This window comes from Abramis brama (genome assembly GCF_963993115.1).
Source record: "Abramis brama genome assembly, chromosome: 7".
Taxonomy (NCBI): Eukaryota; Metazoa; Chordata; class Actinopteri; order Cypriniformes; family Leuciscidae; genus Abramis; species Abramis brama.
In genome coordinates this window covers 35,816,630-35,839,289 of record NC_139969.1, presented here as the reverse complement: position 1 = coordinate 35,839,289, position 22,660 = coordinate 35,816,630, and the positions used below count along the sequence as shown (strand labels likewise).

The window sequence follows — 22,660 nt, the reverse complement described above, 5'->3', positions numbered from 1 at the left end:
TGTTATAAGAGACTCTGTCCAGCGTCTTCCTGACTTCATGTTCAGTGGAGAGAACGGCCGGTGAAGAAAGCCTCTCCTGAGAGACAGATGTTCTCTGGTAGGTTTAATCAGCTTCAGGGAAGAAAAGCTTGTCTCACCTGAAGCGACTGTCAGGTAAAGCAGCAGTCTTAGGGCTATGCTCAGATTAGGATACATAAACGGATGCTTTCTTCATAAATGTGATCAAGCATCTCATCTGGTGATGCATACGTGGGGAAAGCACTGATTGCAGCCTTTACTTCCATCTTTAGATCTTCAGCATGTCATGCATAGTTTGCTCCAGTCTTTGGCAACACTCATCCACTTTCCCTTCCTGATCTGTGATTCTTATATCGTCATGGGAGTAAAGAAATCCATACAGCTTATAAAAGCTTTCCATGTGAGAGAACCGCTCCTCTATTGTGTCCAAAGCTGTGTCTACAAGTGGCAGGAAAAACTCCCTTTCAAACTGTTCCTCTGGGGTTGACACAGTTTTCTCTCTTCCTTCATACTGAAACGGTCTTGCTGTTTTTCTCTAACACACTTCCGTTTCAGCTATTTCCCTGGCATCAGTTTTGTGATGGACGGGGGCCTGCATTCGAGCAGATGTAATAATAACGTTAAAATCTTAATGGTTATAGACAGGCCATACAATATAGGATAGAAAACGAATAAGTAATATATTATTTATATAGGCTTCTTGGGATTTGTTGGGTCCCCTAATTCCCCGGGGCCCTAAGCGGCTGCTTACCTCGCTTATTGGTTAAGTCCGTCCCTGCAGTCATAATCAGCCAGGAAATCTGCCATTTTGTCCAGCAAAGCAGTCAGAAGTGTTTGATGAGCGATCCAAGTGCAGCATATATTTAGTACAATCCACAAGAGTAGTCAAAAACAGACACATGGTCAAATACACACAGCAATTCAATGGGAACAGGGAACAGGGAATAGTGATGTTACATATGACACTGAAGCTTCAAATGCGTATCGAGTACACAGTGCAATTTCTCATAAAGCTCTGTGCCGGAGCGCATATTGTTTTCAGAGAAACGCGTGATCAACGAAAAAACGAAGCCTCTCTTTCTTTCCAGTCACATGAATTGCTTCATTTTGCGTGTCGGAATGTTTGAACCCAGACTACTCTACAGGTTTTTGGAAGTTTAAGTCCATTTTTTTATTATAAATAAGCCTATAGCCTATGTTACATGCTCATATATTCTGCCATATAAACAGCATAGAAACCATAAAATAATTAGACCACCATTTACTTGCATTAAGCAACTCTTTTGGTATTTTTATAATTAGTATTAATATAATTGTTACATTTAATTTATTGCCTCACTTTAATATGTGAATTATATTATCAGAAAACTGAACATTTAGCGTTGTCAGGCTTTTATTTGTGCTTAATAGATAAAACAATGGCGAGAGTCCGGTAGCCTATATGGCTGCTATAAATTTGACCTGCAACAAGATGGCGCTGTTTTCGACACTCACGATGCTTTGAATCTTTTCCCATCCCGAACAGGGAACAGAAATGCAGTGGTAACACTCAAGACTACGCATGCAAGCAAAGGAGAACAGCTTAAATAGGCAAATACAAACAAGCTAATGAACCACAGGTGGAAGAAAACAAATCCTAATGAGTCTGTGCAATGGATTATGGGGGATGGAGTTCATGATGAGATAGCACAGGAGACGGAAGGAGTGCCCTCTGGTGGCGATCATGGGCACTCCAGCTGGTGGATGTGACAATGAAAATTGCATTTATTGATGCCAAATATATAAACCTGGTAGTGTGTCACAAAAAATTAATTTTATCAATAACTTACTATTACAGAAACCTTACCTAATTTATGTATGACTGACAAATATGCATCACATACGTTTATTAGTTTGCTTATGTTAAAACTTATTTTGTATGCATAAATCTTAAATTCAACTTACTGCAAATGCTTAAAACTGAGACATGTGAATGCTTTCAGCATGGGCCAGATCCCAGATTGGGACCTGAGTGGTTGAGATGAGCTCAGCATGAGGGGCGAGGAAGACAGACACATCTTCATGGACGTCATCCAGGTGGTCATCATGACTATGATTCTGAGTAGATGATGATGCTCTGTCCTTGTCTTTCTTGACAGTGCTGCTGCTGCTGCTGCTGCTGTAATCACATTGTTTTTCATTTCTGGAAGATGCTTGTGTTGTGATTGTGTGCATAATTATGCAAACAAACAAAGAAACAAACAAATAAATAAATTAAGTCGTCAACTGGATGTAATATATCCTCATGTCACCAGGTAAGCTTATTACTGTAAATTAATGTTTTTGAGTTGAATACAAAATTAAACCAGTTAGGGTTTTTAATGTACCTAGTTGAAATTAATTAAATAAAAAATATATTATTATTAACCTAATTTAAATGTGACCACATGAAACACAATTATAATTTATTCAGGTTTCCAGACAAATTCACAGACTGTGATGATTCATTTCCACAATTATTAATGTCAGAGTTATGAAAAGGGTCAGGGGCACCAAAGAATATCAGTCTGAATTTAATTTGGTCACTTTAATGGGTCAGAATTTCTAATAGGGTGAATTGCCCTAGAGTGGGACACTGCCTAATGTGGGACACTTAAGGTCTAGAGTTTGTAGGTCCCCCATTAATACATGCATGCCAGTGAAACTATGGGTTAGACAAAGCTGTGGTGTCATGTGATCAAAATCACATGACCTATCAAATGTCCAATCATATTTGAGGGTGGAGCAATCATCAAACATGAGGCACCTTGTGTGAAGACCATCCGAAGGCCATTGACATAGAGTTTTAACAAGTTTGATATTAAGGAGTTAAATACATTTTAAACAATGCAATCCTGCTACTTTTTAGCCTAATATGCTTATGAAATGTTTGTCCATCAAAAAATAGTCTAACTTTGTGTGTATAAACTATATATTTTATATTTTTATCTAATTTTTTAGTGTCCCACATTAGGAAGTATGGTTTCCAAATCTGGGACAGCATGATCAGCCTAATGTGGGACAGTACTTCAATGAGTCCAAAATGTGTGGTGGGTCATGGTTTGTGGGACAAACATGGTTATTTACATGGTTTTAGTCTTGTAATGCAATATTACAATACTTTTAATGCAGATTTTCACAGTAACGTGAATTTTTTATTCTTGAAGGGCGGTTTGAAGGCTCTTTTTTTGTATGTGTGCATGCCTACATATGTGTGTCTCTCTCTCTCTCTCTCTCTCTCTCTCTCTCTCTCTCTCTCTCTCTCTCTCTCCGTGTGTGTGTGTGTGTGTGTGTCATGTGCCATGTATGTGTAAAAGGTATAGTTGACTTAAAATGAAAAATAACTCTGAATTTAAAAATGCAGTAGAAAACCAATAAAGCAATTCCACTTTATTTTATGCATCTGATTAATTCAATGAAATGTATTTTAGATCATAATGGCAAAGGTGAGAAAGACAGGGACAGATTGTCACAGAAAGAGAGGCAGAAACAGGGAAAGGATAAGAGAAAGAAACTTAATCAGTGGAGGCAGGACAGGATGAAAAGAGCCATAGAGGAGTATTGTTGAGGATGGTGGGGTCCCTCAGCTGAGACTGTTGGCGAGGGCATGGAATGTCCCTATCTACTCTCCAGTGAATCTAAAATAAAAGATTTTACTATTCTACATGTATCAATGTGATTTTTGGTCTTTTATCATAGATTTTTCAGTGTCCCACATTGGGGAGACGTTCTGTCCCACATTAGGAAGCTGCAGATTTTCTCAGACGACTTGCAATAAGAGCACTAATATGTCTATAATTTATCTTATGAATGGGTTATCTGAATTTTCTCTTTTGATTTGATTAGGACACATCCTGGGGTTTTTAAAATGGTATTGGGTGTGGATATAATGTTTTGGTTACACATTGCAACATGTCACAGAAGTCTTAAGTGCAAAAAATGTCCCACATTAGGGCAATTCACCCTATATGTTATTGTTTGCATTATATTTTGACAAATATCCTACAACTGTTTCCCAGATGCATGCAGAAATAAAACATTACACATGCAGAACAGCAAAAATAAAAAAGTGGTGATAGGTGTTAAATAATAAATAAACAATAAATTAAAAAGTTATTAACTATATTATCAATAATGTAATTTATACTTTATTTAGGCTGGATGATTGTTGTACACATATAAACGACAAAATTATAAGATAAGAATAAAATAATAATACAATGAATAATACATATATTATTTCAAGTTTTTTTTACTACAATATTGCCCACAATCCCTTGCTTCACGGAAGAGTAGGTGTTTACGACAGCTGAGCAGATGCGGATGGATTACGTATATTTATCTAGGGGACAAATGAGTACGGATGTAATACCATACTTTAACAGTGTTTTATTTAACGTATTTTAAGTGGGACAGTAGAGTTATTCAGGACAGTATCTGCTGAGGAAATTCACATCATCTGAAACGCGACGAAGACCGCTTCAAAACAAACAGCTGAAAGTTGCATTCGGATGGAGTTCATTAAAGAGGAGAATTATGATCTAAGCATTTCAGAAGCATGCAGAGTGAAAGATGAAGATGCTGAGGAACAAAAAGGTTGGTGTGCATTCATTCATTAATGAATCCGAGTAACGTAAAACAAGCAATTGCTCATAACGTTGTAGCCTATAGCAGTTACTTAGTTAGATCCAGTAGTGGGATTGAATGTGAGATTGAATAAGTGCACTCAATAACATCCAAAATGGTTTCGGACACCCAAATGGCTGTTCCCTCAAATACTTCCCTATTTAAAGTTGTTTGGCTTTTAGTATGAATATGTTAGCCTTACTGTTATCTATAAGATAGTGTGCACCAAAACAATGACAAAATTCGCATTTAGAAGACCAAACCCAACGTTGAAAATGAAAAGCAGGTTGCCGGATTGATATTAATCTCCAACGTTGGACAGACGTTGCATTGTGGTTGAAAACGAAAATCGGGTTGACGTCAGAAACCAACATCAGTCGGGTTCTGACGTCAATTAGACTTTCATTTCTAGCCACAATGCAACCCCTGCAAAACTGCAACCCCTGCGGGTCCCTGCAACCAAAATCATCCCCTGACTGACATTACTACTTTCTACTCAAGGACCTGACAGAATTGTAGTGGAGTAAAAAGTAAGATATTGTCTTTCAAATGTAGTGAAGTTAAAGTAAAAAGTTTCCAGAAAAAAATAATACTCAAGTAAAGTACAGATACTCAAAAAGTGTACTCAAGTACAGTACTCAAGTAAATGTACTTTGTTACTGTCCACCTCTGCTCATAACGTTGTATAGCAGTTACTTAACATGTTTGACAGCATTTACGTGACAGAAGTGCATGACAGAAGAGGCATTTAGCAAAGCCACTGCTTTAGCCTTTAAAGCTGCATTACGTTTTCTGCCAATATGAATGAATTGCATTTTGTTTGGCAAAACTTTGACAGCAAAACATGTTTGCATGGTCAGGTGTAGAAAACCCCAGTGCTGGAGCTGAAAATACAGGCAGGTGTGTTTGTTGAAGCTGAAGTCTGCAGTAAGGTATATCTTCAGGCTATTAGGTTAAGTTTTATTTGTAGCCTACCAGGGGGTTTCAGTCTTTCAGGTGCCACCCACGGACCCTCGAGCATCCTGGAGCGAGCCCCATCCTAAAATTGAAATGGCAGCCTAAAAAGACCCAATTAATACTGTGGAATAATTAATACTATAAATGTGTAAAATATTTAGTTTCTGTGTTTGTTATATTAAATACATGTTTTATTAATCAAATATTTGATCTATTTTTTATTTATCAAATGTATTTATTATTTAGGCTATCAGATCAATTTTTTATTTCTTTTAATCCATTTTTATTTTAAGTGATTTAGTCAGTTTAAATTTATTAACTGATTAATTGAATTTAAAACACTACTTTTTTTATTTATTTTATAGGTTTTATTACATTTATTTATATACATTTATTTAGTTTTAAATGTAAAGTTTAGAAATTTTAAATGTTTTATTTATCATTTTATTGTTTTATTTATTAAATATAATTATGTTTATTTATTCTTATTGATTTGTCTTGGTCTACTGTATTCATTTATTATTTATTTATTTAAAATATACATTATTTCAATATCTAAGTATTTAATTTATTTAGTTAGTTCAATATTATTTGTATTTATTTATTTTTACTTTTCTTTTACACTGCTTTTCTCCAAACCTTTCCACTGATCCCCTAGCACTCCCTTGCGGCCCCCAGTTTGAAAACCCCTGGTTTAAAAAACAAAATGGTGTAGACATTTTCTAATTTTCTGAAATTAAAAGTTAATTTCAGAAATAATCAGGGGCGACTGGCCAATAGAGGGCGCTAGGGCGCTACCACAGTTTATGAGCCACATGCATTAAATAAATAAGTAAATACATAAATCATGTATACAAATTGTCAATATTTAAATGAAATATTAAATGCAGCCAGTATATGCGGAAATATGATAGAAATTCAAAATGTGTGCTTTTTCTACACGTCTCCTCCACCTGTGTGCACGTCTCATCAGCTCTGGGGCGCTGGAGAAATCCCCCAGAGAGGCGGGTCTGGAGCAGCTTAGCCAATCACTGATTTAAGAAATGAATGTTTGACATAAACTGTAGCCAATTAGCGAGCTCAAATCTAGTCCGCTATGGGCGATTCATTTAGCACCCCAAGCGCGCGCCCATCTCTATCAGACAGCAGGCTAGCGATAAAGGGAAGCAGTGCGTGCGAGGCTTCTCTCGGAGCTGGTACACTAGAAAGGCCTGGCTAGCTGGATGTGGTCATGCTAATGCCTTATTGTGCTTTCTGTGCTTACTTTTTAAAACAACGGGGACAGATCCAGCATGGACAGTGACCGGAGTGAGGGATATGAAGCACCTGTCTGAGAAAGTAACGAAACAGTTTGAGTTCAATTTTCAAATGCAAATAGAAAGTTTGTGCAGTTCGTTATTTTTTGTGTAAGAATGCCTCAACCTTTTAATATTGGCATTAAATAATTACTGACTTTTTCACAGAGCATTGGTATCCTGCAGTTTGTATTGTGTTTGGGTGGTTATTAATAATAATAATGATGATATTTTTTTTATTTATATAGTGCCTTTCCAACACCCAAGGTCGCTTTACAAAGATAGGTTAAGGCAGTGGTTCTCAAACTGGTTCTTTAGGCTAGCACTTACTAGCATGAAGAATACATAGAGACACAGACTGTGCATAGAGATCGATTTAAGATTGAAGATCTCTCTTCGATACAAAACCATACCCTGTGTGAATTCCTGTGTTTAATGTTGATCACATTATATCCACACGATTGCAAATGTGACATTGATTTTATACAACAGTTCAACAATTTTTTTACAAAAAAATAATAGCTCCAACGAAAGCCACAGCAGAACTGCAGCACACAACAGTGTTTGTGAACGAATCTGCGGCTTTGAACGAATCGTGAGAGTCAATGATTCATTCATAAATACAGCCACTTGCTTCGTTACTGTATGAATGAATGACTCCATGACTCACTAATAAAGACCATGACTTGCCGCCACCTACTGGTGATTTTATTTTATTTTTTAAAAAAATTTTGTAAAGGTAAAAATACACTGGAAAAATCGATTTAAGGGGGCAAATATTGTCCCTTACTGAAAAAGGTGTGACTGCTGAGAGGGAGTAGGCCTATGTAGAAGGGTGTTAAAATCCTCAGGGGGTACAACACACTAAAAAGTTTGAGAACACTGGGTTAAGGAATAGAACAAAATAAACATCAACATCAACACACAATACACATACCAAGGGCAGAAAATAATACAGAGGTCACTTGCAAAGTTAGGTTAAAGATACAAACAAAGAGGGATTCAAGCAAATAACATCAATAACAAGGTAGAATTTACAGACTGTGAGCTGAAGAGTAATATTCAGAGAAAAAATGTGTTTTTGAAGAAGAGAAGGGTGGATGCTTGATGGATGTCTTGAGGAAGAGCATTCCACAACCTGGGAGCCACAACGCTAAAAGACCTGACTCCCATGGTTACCAAACTATTGAAACTGGTTTAATATGGCACAGCCTAAGCCTAAGATATTTTTCACCAGTCGCCACTGCAAATAATTACAAGGAAACAGCAAGTTTCTACAGAAAAACAGATTTATTACAGGCCGATCTCGAATCTACCTTTTCTGTCAAAGATACTAGAAAAGGCAGAATCCTAACAACTATGTTCCTTTTTTTAGAAAGAAATGATATCTGCAAGGATTTCCAGTGAGGATTTAGAGCGTACCATAGTACTGAGACTGCTCTCATTAGAGTCACAAATGATTTGCTCTTATCATCCGATCATGGTTGTATCTCTCTATTAGTGTTACTCGTTCTTAGTGCTGCATTTGACACCATTGACCACAATGTTCTTTTAAATAGACTCGAAAATTGCGTTGGCATTAGTGGAATTGCATTAGCATGGTTTAAATCATACTTATCTGACTGTTATCAGTTTGTAGCAGTAAATGAAGAGATGTCTCATCGATCACAAGTTCAGTATGGAGTACCACAAGGCTCAGTACTAGGACCGTTGCTGTTCTCCCTGTACATGCTACCCTTGGGAGATATCATTAGGAAAAATGGCATTAGTTTTCACTGTTACGCCGATGATACTCAGCTGTATTTTTCTTCACGCCCAGACGAAACTTACCAATTCACAAAATTAACGGAATGCATAGCTGATATAAAAAAACTGGATGACTAGTAATTTCTTACTACTTGATTCTGAAAAAACCCCAACAGAGATTCTAATTATTGGACAAAAAACTTCCTCACGTAATAACCTAGAATACTGTCTAACACTTGATGGACTGTCAAGTCTACGTCGTCGGTTAGGAACCTGTGTGTGCCCTTTGATGCCAATCTTTAATGGAAAAACAACGTTTTTCAAAAAATTTCAACGCTTGCACCTTGGATCCTATTTCAAGGTTTGCGTTCTCGAGCCACCAGGCACTGTTGTCGTGCAAATGAGCAGGGCAGAGTGCATTAAGAGTTTTCTGTTAGAACAGTGTCGTGTTAGCGGCCCTTAAGTTAATAAATGATGATCTTTGCAATGGAAGTGTATCAATCAAAACTAACTTTAGCTGGACAATAACTTTATTCTAGAGCTTCTGTAAAGCCAAAACTTCTGTGAAGTGCATAAAAGGTTTCTATATTTACAATGTGTTTTTGAAGCATTGATCATTGTAGCCAATCACAGACATGTCAGATAAAGTATAATAGGAACATTGAATCATCTTGGAGAGAGTTTCCTTGTGTTACTGTCGTAACCGAATGCGACACGCAGTTTGAGTGCTGAGTGGAGAATGACTGACAGCCGGAGTGGAGGGATGCACTTATGTGAACTTGAATTTAATGACTTCAATATTCATCTGTCACATTAAACTATGGAATGGCTTTAGGACACTTATAATATAGTGCACAAAAAGTGATGCTGCTTTGTTTTTGTGCCATTTGTGGGGCTTAACAATAACACAGAGTAGTATACGCACAGCAGTATCAATAAGTATAATGACCTGCATGACTGTAGGTATTGATGCCATTTCAGTTCTCAAACGAATCTTGACAGCTTCAACTCTTTCGTCTTTGATATTCTTCAGCTTGAATCTGGGATCGATTACAGAAGCCATGTCAAGCCACTCTTGTGTCTGTGGATCATCATACTTCTCATTCAGGTAGTCCAGGATCATCTTCTTGATGCATTTTGAGAGTTCTGTTTCTCGCTCTTTTTCTGCCAAGATTTTATTTTTGAACACATGAAGAACATGCTTCACATATGATACACTTACATATTTCTCTCCTGAAAGAGCATCAGTGAATTCACTAAGAGGAGAAAGGGAGTTGTTGACTGCCTCAAGGACTTCTATATCCTGCCATGTGGTGCCATGACTTTTTTATCCGTGGAGAGAACACAAGAAATGGCACTCTGTTGTTCCAACACCCTGGCAATCATTGCTTGTTTTGATCCCCACCTTGTTGGACATTCAGTCTTGAGCTTGTGCTCAGGTAACTTGAGCTCTTTCTGGGCCTCGGACAAATCTTCGTCTCCAGCTATAGGAGAAAAGCACTCCACCACCTTTTTGCAGTTGAATCAGGTATTAGTTAGGGAGTCATCTAAAACTTTCTGGGAGGATGGTGTCCCCAGGAATGGATTTGAAAACCACTGGTCTGCATATTATTAGACAAGTAAATATGATATTACAATGGCATAATAATTAAGTGTTTATTTTTTAAGATAAATAAATATTCTTGAGAAATAGCAGGCTACTCACCAATTGCTAGTTGCAGCCTGTGCCCAAAACACTGGAGTCTGGTTCATTTATTAATAGCAACTGCGTTCACTATATTTGTTTCGTTGTCTGTAGTTACACAGATTTGTTGCTCCTCCTTTAAACCCCCGGCAGCCAGCATCTCTTTCAATCCTTGAGCAATCGCATTCCTAGTGTGATCTTGTGGAAAATAGGATGTTTGCAAGCATCTGGTTTGAGTTTGATCAATGTAATGAACTGTTAGGCTCATATATGGTTCCATAGTTCTACTCGACCATAAATCAGTCGTAGTGGAATAGAACTCTGTATTTTACAGATCTGATTCAATGCCTTCCCGGCATTTTGAATAAAGTGAAGATAGTGCAACTTGAGAGAAATAATTGCGGGAGGGGATGACATATCTCTTATCCAGTGTGTTTATTAGTAGTTGTATTAACCCCGCTGCAAACAGTATTAGTCGGCGCCATGTGTTTTGCAATGAACTGCGTAATCGCTTCAGTTATCTCCATTTGCCTTTGAAAACCTGCCGGGTACGGCGAAGCACTAAATGATTTCATGATGGGTGTCTGAGTAACAGTTCTCGCACTCGCATGACTTGGTGCTTTTGGCTTCACGCTAAGACACTCCTCGTATTGTACTCTGTGGTTGAATTTTAAATGATTGAATAAATTCATAATGTTGCTTGATGGTGCAGAATCAGTTGTTCGACATAACTTACACAGAATAACACGCTGCTCGACGTCATCGCTAGAGAATCCAAAATAATTTCACACCACTGATGGAGCTTTTCTTTTTTCGGTTCTAATGCTTGATTCTGAGCAACACTTTGCAAGTCGTTGGAATTGGATGCTTCTTTATCAGCACACGTTCACGAAATTAACATGACATGAGATAGACGTGGCAGTGGATAATCAGGTCTTAATCAGGTCGTTGATAAGGACACGCCTACAGACTAGTATTAAAAGTTGTGATTCGCCTCTCACAAAGTAACATGTTTTTTTTTTTTTTTTTTTTTTTTTACAATTTATTATATCCATTTTAGACCATAAGGACGTGAAAGAGGAAAGCGGAGAACTGCATGAAGTGGAGGAGCAACATCAACACCAGAAACCTGATGGGAAAAATTCATTTTTGTTCTCCACTCAAAGAACAGGAGAGAGTTTTATTTCCACCTGCCTTCAGTGTGGAAAGACTTTCACACAAAAAGGAAATCTTAAGAGACACCTAATGATTCACACAGGAGAGAAGCCCTTCTCATGTCCACAGTGTGGAAACAGTTTCACATATAAAGCACACCTTGAGAGTCACATGAAGATTCACACCGGCGAGAAGCCGTTCACATGCCATCAGTGTGGAAAGAGTTTCAGAAGAGTAGCGAATCTCAAAGATCACGAGCGCTCTCACTCCGGAGAAAGGCCATTTAACTGTGAGCAGTGCGATAAAAAATTTACTTCATCATCTATTCTTAACAAACACATGAAAGTTCATGCACAAGAAAAGCCTTACTTCTGCTGTTATTGCGGAATGAGTTTTTCTCGCCTGAACTCTTGTAAAGATCACCAGAAAATGCATGCAGGTGTGAAAGCCTATGTATGCTCTGACTGTGGCAATGCCTTTACTAGAGCCAGGAACTTAAAACAGCACCAGAGAATCCATACTGGAGAAAAACCATACAAGTGCTCACATTGTGGACAGAGTTTCGCTCAGTCGGGAACCCTGAAAAAGCACGAGAGGACACATGCTGCAGAGAAGCCTTTCGTCTGCCTTCCGTGTGGGAGAAGTTTCAGCCAACAGCGCTCTCTACTGGCTCACGTAAACAATCGCTGTCCAAAGCTGTCAAAGTGAAGAGCAAAGTTCATCTTCAGAAAACGTGCAGCAACTTAATTTAAGAGCAATTTGCTATGGTAAATTATCTTAAGTGGTGACTTAAAGGGATAGTTCACCCAAAAATGAAAATTAGCCCATGATTTACTCACCCTGAAGCCGTCCTAGGTGTATACAACATTCTTCTTTCAGACGAATACAATCGGAGTTATATTAAAAAATGTCCTGGCTCTTCCGAGCTTTATAATGGGAGTGAATGGGCACTATTTTTTTGAAGTCCATACAAGTGCATCATATCCATCATAAAATGCATCTATCCATCATAAAAGTGTCCCAAACGACTCCGAGGGCTTAATAAAGGCCTTCTGAAGCGAAGCGATGCGTTGGTGTAAACTTTATCAACTAAAATAACTAGCTTCCGGCAGACGGTTGTACGCATCGATTTACGTCAAAAGAGTAACCCTTGAACTTGACGCACAACACAATGATGAACGCGGTTGCCCAGCCCTGTTTGTTTGAACCGCGAGAGGCGTCAAAGCTTACGCTACTCCTGCATCCTACGTCATACATCAAGTGTTACTCTTTTGGTGTAAATCGACTTGCGTATGGTCGTCTGCCGGAAGCTAGTTATTTTAGTTGATAAAGTTTTAAATATGGACATTTTTCTTACAAGAACGCATCGCTTCGCTTCAGAAGACCTTTATTAACCCGCCAGAGCCATTTGGGACACTTTTATGATGGATAGATGCACTTGAATGGACTTCAAAAGAATGGTGCCCATTCACTCCCATTATAAAGCTCGGAAGAGCCAGGACATTGTTTAATATAACTCCAATTGTATTTGTCTGAAAGAAGAATGTCATATTCACCTAGGACGGCTTCAGGGTGAGTAAATCATGGGCTAATTTTCATTTTTGGGTGAACTATCCCTTTAAGCCTCCAATATACTTGAGGTGAAGTTCTTGTTCTTCGCTTGGGAGTAAAAATATAAGTTATATTAGCGAACAAACTGATGCTGTCGATATGAAAATATAAATCTGTGCTGTGTGCTTTCCTCTCAATAACAAAATAAACACATACACAAAAAAATAACAAGTGGTGAGAAAACTGCAGTTAAGAAAGCGTCTGATTATAGTAATGTAGATGTTTGCACGTTTGCAATATATTGTTTAAAATCAAGCAGCTTTACTTTAAACATGAAAAAACAGTGTCAGTGTTTCAATTAGAATTACAACTTCAGTTTCTACTATAAAGCAGCGTGTTCATGTTTTTACTTGCGTCTGACATCGATGGACTGAACAGAAGAAATGAACCAGAAAAAAAATTCCACATCAAAGAAGGCGAAGCCTCAGAGCCACACCGACCTTTTATATCGTCGTCACACAGATCAATGGTAGTTTGAAGGTGTTTACTTTTCCAGAAAGTTGACTTTAAGCTGTTTTAAACTGCATAAACTCTAAATGAACTTCACTTTTGCCTAATTTTGTTTGGAATGACGTCACACCAGTTAATTAATTCAATTTAGCTTTAAGTATATCAGGGTCTTCATTTCATAGTTGTTTGCTGTGGAAAGTTGACGTTTGGAAAAAAAAAACCTGAAATGCCTCTCCGGCACTGTCTACTACATGATTATTCTGTGTTGTAGCTTAAACAGTCAACAACAACTGTTTAAATTAAAGTATATGTGTGGTAAAGCAATAATGTAATTTACTGTGTCTTTAAATCAGTTCCACTGATTGTTTAATGCCATGTGTTGTATAGGCAACTGTTTCTCAATGCTGATTCCCCAACACTGCGCACTCCCTTCATCAAACATAGACAATTCAACTCATTAGCTAATTAGGCCAAACTCCAAGGCCAGATAATGAAGACATCCAAAGTGTGCAGTGTCCGGGTCTTCAGGACCAGGGATGGGAATCACTGGTGTAGTGTACCGTGGAAATACAAGAAATAAAATGATGCTAATCATTGTATCTCGTTGTTTACTGCATGATTCTGCTGAATAATGTGCAACAGATCTTTCTTATTTTAGACTTAAATGCATATTAATTTCTCTCATAATAGCTAGGGCTACAACTAACTATAATTTTTATTATTGTTTAATCTGTAGTTTTTCCAAACATGTATCATTTCATTCAATGTCTGGCTAAGAGATGTTAGGCAGAGTGTTAGCCTTACCATTCGATTTTGAAGATATTGTACATATTAACAATATGATTTTCTGCATTGAAAATGTGTATTGTGAAAAGCACTAAATAAACAAACTTGACTTGACTTTTTTTTTTTGCATACCGTTAAGATTTTGTTATTATCTTGCTTCGTGTTCAACAGACAAATGAAAGGCATAATTTTAATATTTGGGCTAACTAGCCCTTTAAGTAAAGCTGAGGCTAAAAACATCATAAAAGATAAAACTCCAAAAATATGACTGGAAATTGAATATTGGGATATTAAAGACCTCATGAAATCAAAATGGACTCTATTTACTTGGTTAGTGCACATTACTAGTCTTGTGGTAAACAATTAATCCGTGCAAAAATTAGTTTGTTGTGGTAATCTTCAACTAATAATCTTTGTGGTAAATCAAAATCTGAAAATTTGCTTCAGCTCTGGAACGACGTTCCTTCGGCTTGGGTTGAATATCCTTAACCACTCCCCTCCAACCGTCAGTCTGCTATGAGTGAGGGATGCTCTCGTGAACGCACGTTGGAGACTGATACGGAAGAGAAGAAATTGTTGAATAAAGTCGTTTTTTTGGTGCACAAAAGGTATTCTTGTCGCTTCATTGAATTAAACATTGCTTCATTGCTCACCCTGTGGTTTGTGTGGGTCCTAACGCCCCAGTAAATTGATGGGGACACTATACTGAAACAAGCACTGTCCTTCGGATGAGACGTTAAACTGAGGTTCTGACTCTCTGTGGTCATTCAAAATCTCAGCATGTCCTTCGAAAAAAGAGTAGGGGTGTAACCCCGGCATCCTGGCCAAATTTGCCCAGTGGCCTCTGTCCATTATGGCCTCCTAATCGTCCCCATATATACTGATTGGCTTCATCACTGTCTCCTCTCCACCAATAAGCTGGTGTGTGGTGGGCGTTCTGACGCAGTATGCCTGCCGTCGCATCATCCAGGTGGAGCTGTACATTGGTGCTTGTGGAGGAGATTCCTCCTTCCATGTAATGTGCTTTGAGTGCAGAGAAAAGCGCTATTTAAATGTAACAAATTATTATTATTAGTGGTGTGCATCAATGACCATTAACTCCAGTCTGTACAGCTTTTTGCTACATGGATTTCTCAATTTCAACTGGCATTTGCCTTTTGGTTTCAGTGTACTTGTGTTGTACATCACAAGTACCTGGTCTGTTTTCTCTATTTGAACGTCTTGATTCACAAAGTTTATGGGGATAATGTTACACGTTGCCCCACAATCCAACTGGAATTTGACCAGGTTGTTTCCGAGCAGCACAGCAGCAAACACTTGACTCGGCTGTCCGTCCAGACTCTTTGTGACGTTGTCCACAGACTCAGTTGTGATGCTCCAAATGTCCTCATACAGATCACTCTCTGTTTCTGTTACATTATTCACAACTTTCCCATGCACTTGTTTTAACTTTCACAAAGCAGTGAAATAATTGGGTTCTCCTCATTTCCTACATCTTTTCCCATAAGCTGAACATTTTTGTTTATCCCTTTTGTGCGTCTTTCCACCGAATTTGCAGGTAACAACAGCTTTTCGTTCGTCATCCTTTACTGTTTTATGTGTCGTGTCGTACCGATTTCAAAGAGTGAATTTCCTGTACTATTCTATCAGGACCACTATCGTCAAGATGATTGACATTTTAGCATACTGTTTGAATTTGCGGTATACTTCTGTTGGGCAAGAACTCCCTGCCCATCCATGCAGCCTAGCATGGATAAGAGCAGGGAGAGCAGCGATAACCCCTCTTGGGTAATCAGAACAGAACCAACATAATTGTCTTGAAGATATCATTAATGTTCAATAATTTTTATTGTACACATCGAGAATTAGAACATCTGTTGTCGCACATCATTAGTTCTCAAATATTATCACCAGTAACAGTATATTTGTGAATGACATTAGAGAACTAGGGAATAACCCTAGTGTGCAGCCCTAGTATGGAGTAATCTATAGCGTAATCACTTTTTTTTTCCAGATCTGGTTCTCCATACCACAGTGAGCTGTGACGTTGTAAAGATGGAGTTTGTTAAAGAGGAGAATGACGATACGAGAATTTCAGAAGCATGCAGAGTGAAAGATGAAGATACTGAGGAAAAAAGTGGTTGGTGTCCGTTCTTGATTCTTGACTTTTAACTATTTTTTTTTACTAGAATCATAGGCTATTACAAATTTATAGAAGCAACAAAATGAAACAATAAGTTACAGATTTGAAAATCACATCTGACAGTTTTATATTTTCATTTTAGACTTGAAAGTACACAAGAAAATTGAAGAATTACAGGAAATGGAGAAGAAACATCAGAATCAGGAACCTCATGATGCTTTAAAAGAACAAAGAGCAGAAGCCAAAAAGTCTTTTACCTGCCCTCAATGTGGAAAGAGCGTCACACGTAAACAAAGCCTCAAGGATCACATGAGAATTCACAGTGGAGAGAAACCTTTCACATGCCTTCAATGTGGAAAGAGTTTGAAATGTAAAAAAGGCTTTAGGATGCACACAAGACGTCACACGGGTGAGAACCTGTTCACATGCCCTCAGTGTGCAAAGATTTTTTTAAGTAAAAGCAACCTTAATACTCATATGCATATTCACACTGAAGAGAAGCCATTTGCATGTGATCAGTGTGAAAAGAGTTTCAAATGGTCAAACAGTCTCAGAGTTCATAAGCTCACTCACTCTGGAGAAAAGCCATTTGATTGTGATCAGTGCGATAAGAAGTTTTTTCAGAAATCAGATTTAAAGGGCCATAGGAAAGTTCACACAAAAGAGAAGCCTTACTTGTGTTCTGTTTGTGGAAAGAGGTTTTCATGGCTGGACCGTTTTAAAGACCATCAGAAAATACACGCTGGTCTGAAAGAATATTTGTGCTCCGATTGTGGTAAAGCCTTTTCTACAGCCACTCTGTTGAAAGTGCACCGAAGGATCCACACTGGAGAAAGACCTTACAAGTGTTCATACTGTGAAAACAGTTTCAAGCAGTTAGGAGCCTTGCAAGGACACGAGAGAATTCACACTGGAGAGAAGCCGTATCAGTGCCATCAATGTGGCAAGAGATTCAGCCATTCCAGTGCTGAACAGATTCACAGAAAGAAGCATTGCCCAAAATTAAATGGAAAGTCGATACGTTTGGAGAAAAGAGACCATAAGAGCACAACAATTAATGAGTGCTAAATTATTGCTCTTGTTTTACTTTATCTTTTTTGTGAATCAAAATGTGAAAAATGTCCTAATATACAACAGTAGATCATGCAGTCATTTACAGAATGAAAATTAATGATTGTTCATATACTTGCATTATAGTATATAATGGTTAATGGGTTCATTGAAACCACTGAAAAGTGACCAAATGAGATTGACTTCTTATTAAAATGAATATTTCACCATGAGTACTGAATTCGAGCCATTCTTTACAATCAAACTTGAAATTCACCCTTCTGGCCCTGAGGGGGGCATTTATATGAATGCATCCCTGCAGCTAACTGTCTTCAAACGTTTTTGTTTAAAACTTTTGTTTAAATTACTATTCTGCTTAGTTAAAGGCACAATATTTAAGATTTTTTATTCAAATATCCAAAAACCACTAGAACGATATTGTATATTTTGTTGGCTTGTGTTACTTACATTATCCCAAATGTTTCCAAGAATGTTTAAATCCAGAGAAATAAGCAGTTTTAACCAGGAGACGGACCATTTACGTGCGTCGCCTATCAATGACATCAAACCCGCGTTACCCTCGATTTCCATGGAAATGGAAACACCAAAGACACTTTAATATATTATGTGTTTTATTAGACAGGTGAGCAACTGTTTGGATACATTAATTGACAGAAAACTAATCATTGTTCTATAGCTCAGCACAGTCTTAATGTTTAAATCTCGTTTTCTTGATTTACCGCAAGTATAGGGTGACCAGATGAGATTGGCTGAAATTCGGTAGGCCTACCATGATATTAGACTACATAGCCTATAATAAAAGATAATGAATTTCAAACATGAACCAAACATATTTTTGGTATTTTATATTCATATTTTTTCAAAGATCAACAGTAAATTATTATTACAACTAAATTGTCAGTCATTCAATAAGAAAACTAAATAATTGTGTAGATGATCTGCTTTGTGTAACCCGACATCAGACATTAGGCCGAAGTATTTTTTTGCACACAGTGCCGTGACCAATCAATCACTCTTTACGACTGGCTGCACATTCACTGTACTCACGGCTGCTGCAACTTGCGCTCGCTTATCAATGCATATAAATGCGCGCCTACGGTATCTTTGTAGAACTTCAAAAAAAGAAAAAAAGATGCTTCAGCCAATGAGTAGCCAGCGGGGGCTGGCTGCAGGACGACTCAACCTCCACGGACAGTTTTTAATGTTTTATCAGACAATAACTACTCAAGATTTTGCTTTAGTATAATTTTCGGGACAATTATGGTGGGATTCGGGACAACAGCTTAGATTTCTGGTCACCCTACGCGAGTACCATGTTTTACCATGCCTAATATCGATCTAGCTCACTGCAGTGTGAAAACAAGTGTTTTATAGTAGCCGCATAGTAGCAAATGCACAGAGTAGCATTATAACAACTTTCAACTTTCCACGAAATCATGGCGTCATCAAGCTACGCCTTTGTTTTGAAAAGGCGAACTAATGAAAATTACATATTGTGCCATTAAAAGTAACAAAATGGTATGGAAATTAAATCACTTTAACACATAATTACTACAGTAACAACACAAGCAACAGCAATAATTAAAGGGGGGGGGGGGGGGGGGGATTTTATGGACAAGAATAATTATGAAGAATGTATCTTCAATGAATTTTTCACATTCCTGACTAGTGGACTTACCTAGGAGTTGATGGAAAGAGCTTTGATGTGAAAAAAATGCACAAATCTAGCAGGTCAAGAATGACACTGGTTTCATGTCCCAACTTTTTGAGCTATACGCATTATAAAATTAAGAGTCACTATGAAAAAAACACAGATTTTGGACCAGAGGACCTGAATTTACAAATCAATATCATTTGCATGTCTACAACAATGCACTGCAGATTTGTAGCCGAAAGAAACCTGAATTTCAATCCGCAAACTCTTTACTGCAGTGTTTTATTGTTTGTTTGTTTTTTCATACCCACTCTTAATTTTATAATGCGGTAAAAGTTGGTTACTTAAAGGAGTCATATGATGCTATTTTAAAGTTAATTATATTGATTATTAGGTGTTATAGAATAGCTAACGCTTTAATGTTTGAAAAAAAACAACAACATTATTTTTCACATACAGTACCTCTATATTCCCAGCCTGTCTGAAACGTACTGATTTCTACAAATCCCCTCAGTTAATAACGTTGTCGGATTTACTGTATCAGCTCAAGCCAGAGTCGGATTCGATCGATCGGAACCAACAAGTCGCAAGCACAACTTGAGCAGAACATTTGACAGTGGTAAGTAGTCTTTGTATATAGTTGGCTTTGTACTCTACTAGTTCAGGAAGCTGTCCTCTGTAAAATGTGCTGTGCACAAGCAAACCTTTGGGTTGTACTGCTCAGCAGGGGCATAATGCATCTATTTTTTTAAGGGGGCACTGTGTGCACAACACACAGAAACATTTGCCCACAAATACAGATATTAAAAGGAATGTAATAGAGGAATCTCTTACAATTAATCAAAACATCACACAAACCTGTGGACATATTTTACCAGAGTGGTTTTATTGTATCTGTTAGCATATTTAAGCCCTGAAAAAATAGACAAAAATGTACACACAATCATAAAGCATACATCCTACCTAATGTCTAAAGTCTCCTAACGTCTTTCTCCATGCCTCCAAAATGCATCCCTAACTGTCTGCAGGTTCACAGACTGTGTCCGTTCTGCCTCAACTGCTGTGATCATTAGATCAGACATCCGATCCTGTTGTAACACTCCACTATATTATACAGCAGAGTATTATAGTGCAATGATAATGACTCAGCACAGTAAAAAGTCACATTGGTTCTAATGACAGAAGTGAGAGGGAGAGGATTTTTCAGGCGTGACTTTTTACTGCGCCGAGTCGAAGTGCTCCCGAGTCCCAAGTGCTATTCCGCCATACATTATAGTTATCCTTTTTACCCGCTTAGAAAAGCGCCACGTTTTATTTTGTGTCACCATACTTGGTCGTGTAACTATTTGTGTAACTGTATTTAAATAGGGAAAACGTGGAGGTGTTTGGTCTCTTCTAACTTCATCTCTGTTTGGTTCCTAATGAATGAACTGGGCTAAGCTAAGTGCTATCAAAGTGTCGCCGCACGCCAGAGCGATTGAGTGCACGCACTGAGACGAGAGAGATATGTATCAACTCGTCTTAGTTAAGGGAATAACATAGTTTAATATGAAAAAACGGTGAAGTATCCCTTTAAAAAAGGAAAAAGGGATGGACACAAAAGCACACTGACTCGTATTGCGCATAATTGTACTCATTCCCACAGATTCTCGAACCCAAAGTACTCACACATAAAGCGGCCTCTCAGTAGGCTACTAAATTGAGTTATTTTTCCGCTGCTTTTTCCGCTGCTTATTGCACTTAAACAGTGAAATACACACAAAAAAGGTCAAAATGCCGGTCTTGGCAAGTATTCACGTAAACACAGTCAGTTATGTTTTAAGTGAACGTAAACAGTTGAGAAAGAACATGCACGTATAACAGTATTATGGATACGTGCGCCAGGTTTTAAAGTGACAGCAGCCTAATATACCTGCTGCCAAATTTTGAGATAATATTGAAAATATCTATATGGCAGTTTTTCCCCATGGTATCGATGTCAAAATTGTGACCATTGAAAACGGTGAGTGGCTAGTAACTTTGGAAAACCACTAGCCACACTGGCTGGTAAACAAAAAAGTTAATGTCAAAGTTAGGTGTCAAAAGACACCTTTATTTTCACATTCTCCACTATGAAGGTAAAAGAGTAGCAAAATTCAAGAGCATGTAAATGTGAATTTGAGAACCAGCTCCAATGTGAAAACCTGTAAAAATTTAAATCTGAAGTTGAATGTTGTGATTTGCATTCGCTGACAATACTCACAAACCTGTATTCTGAATTTGAAGTTGCTGACAAGTAGTCACAAATGTGTAAAATGCCATTCACAGGCACTTGCAACTTCTCAAATCTGTCACTGCAATTTTAAATTGTTGCGCCTTTACTTTTTGCAACAATTTTCGTGATATATCTGATGCACATCTAACTTGTGCTTTGCAAACTCAGTGGCGAGAGAGAGAAGGGCGGGTCTGGGGGAGAGTGCAAAGGAGTAATTTTATTGGTTGGTGCCTAGCCAATGAAATGGGACTTCTTTTGTACACGATGATGTCATGACACCCACTGCCTCACTAAACCTGTCTGTGTTTTATTAATGATGTATAATGAATTTGATCTTTTTTATAACTGTTGGTCCATTAAGCCCCGATCATTAAGCGTTTTCTTGGTTTTCTATGGGAGCAAAACGCTTAATGTGTAATTCAACGTTGCATTCATATTCTGGGCTCATTTGATTTTCTGTACATATTATGCTTTATTAGTATGGTGTTCACAGAAATTTGTCTTTTAATATCACTGTCTTAATAAATGTATGCAAAATAAGCACTAGTAACTAAGCACTATAGCTAATAAATAAGTACTTAATACCAAATAGGGATTGCACAGACTAGTATAAGAAATCTTTGAAATCAACTAGTTGATTATTCGACTAGTCGACTTTGATGCCCTGCCATGACGCTTTAAGTTTGACGTCGACTAGTCGCTGGTCATAGCCTATAGAGGGCGGAACAGGAAAATAAATCTTTTTCAAAGTTAAAATGACAAATAAATGCATTCTCTGAGAGCACTCCACAAGATATGTTTGATTATTATACCATCTGGATGTCATATGCCACAGCTGTGCACAAGGCGCCCCGCGTTTGAGTCTCAGCTCAAGGTTCAGTCTTATTTGTTCATTAATGACGTCAGCAGTGACTAGTCAGCGTTGACTCGACTTTCATCACATAAATGTCGACTTTAAAAAATCTTCAACCAGTAGGCTACCTAAGATATTAGTATCTAAAATAAACTAAGTAGCCTATTAGTAGCATGAAAATAGATGTAGGGTGAATTCAGGTTGATTGGAACACTTTTTCCCAGTTATCTCAAAGGCAAAAATTGTCCCAATCAAATTGAATTTACCCTATGTTTTAAGTAATGTTAAAATGGCTTGCAATAGTAGGCTCGTTTGTAAAAAAAAAAAAAAAACAAGGGT

General features: G+C 37.7%; 1 protein-coding gene across 1 annotated transcript; it reads left to right on the top strand.

The window, feature by feature from the left end:
- The first annotated feature begins 4,327 nt into the window (after positions 1 to 4,327).
- Positions 4,328 to 17,772, top strand: LOC311086614 (uncharacterized protein). The gene is made up of 3 exons (XM_084119585.1): positions 4,328 to 4,632; positions 16,361 to 16,486; positions 16,632 to 17,772. Exons 1-3 carry the CDS (start codon positions 4,548 to 4,550, stop codon positions 17,555 to 17,557), a joined length of 1,137 nt encoding a protein of 378 aa, XP_083975711.1. The 5' UTR covers positions 4,328 to 4,547; the 3' UTR covers positions 17,558 to 17,772.
- The last annotated feature ends 4,888 nt before the right edge of the window (positions 17,773 to 22,660 follow it).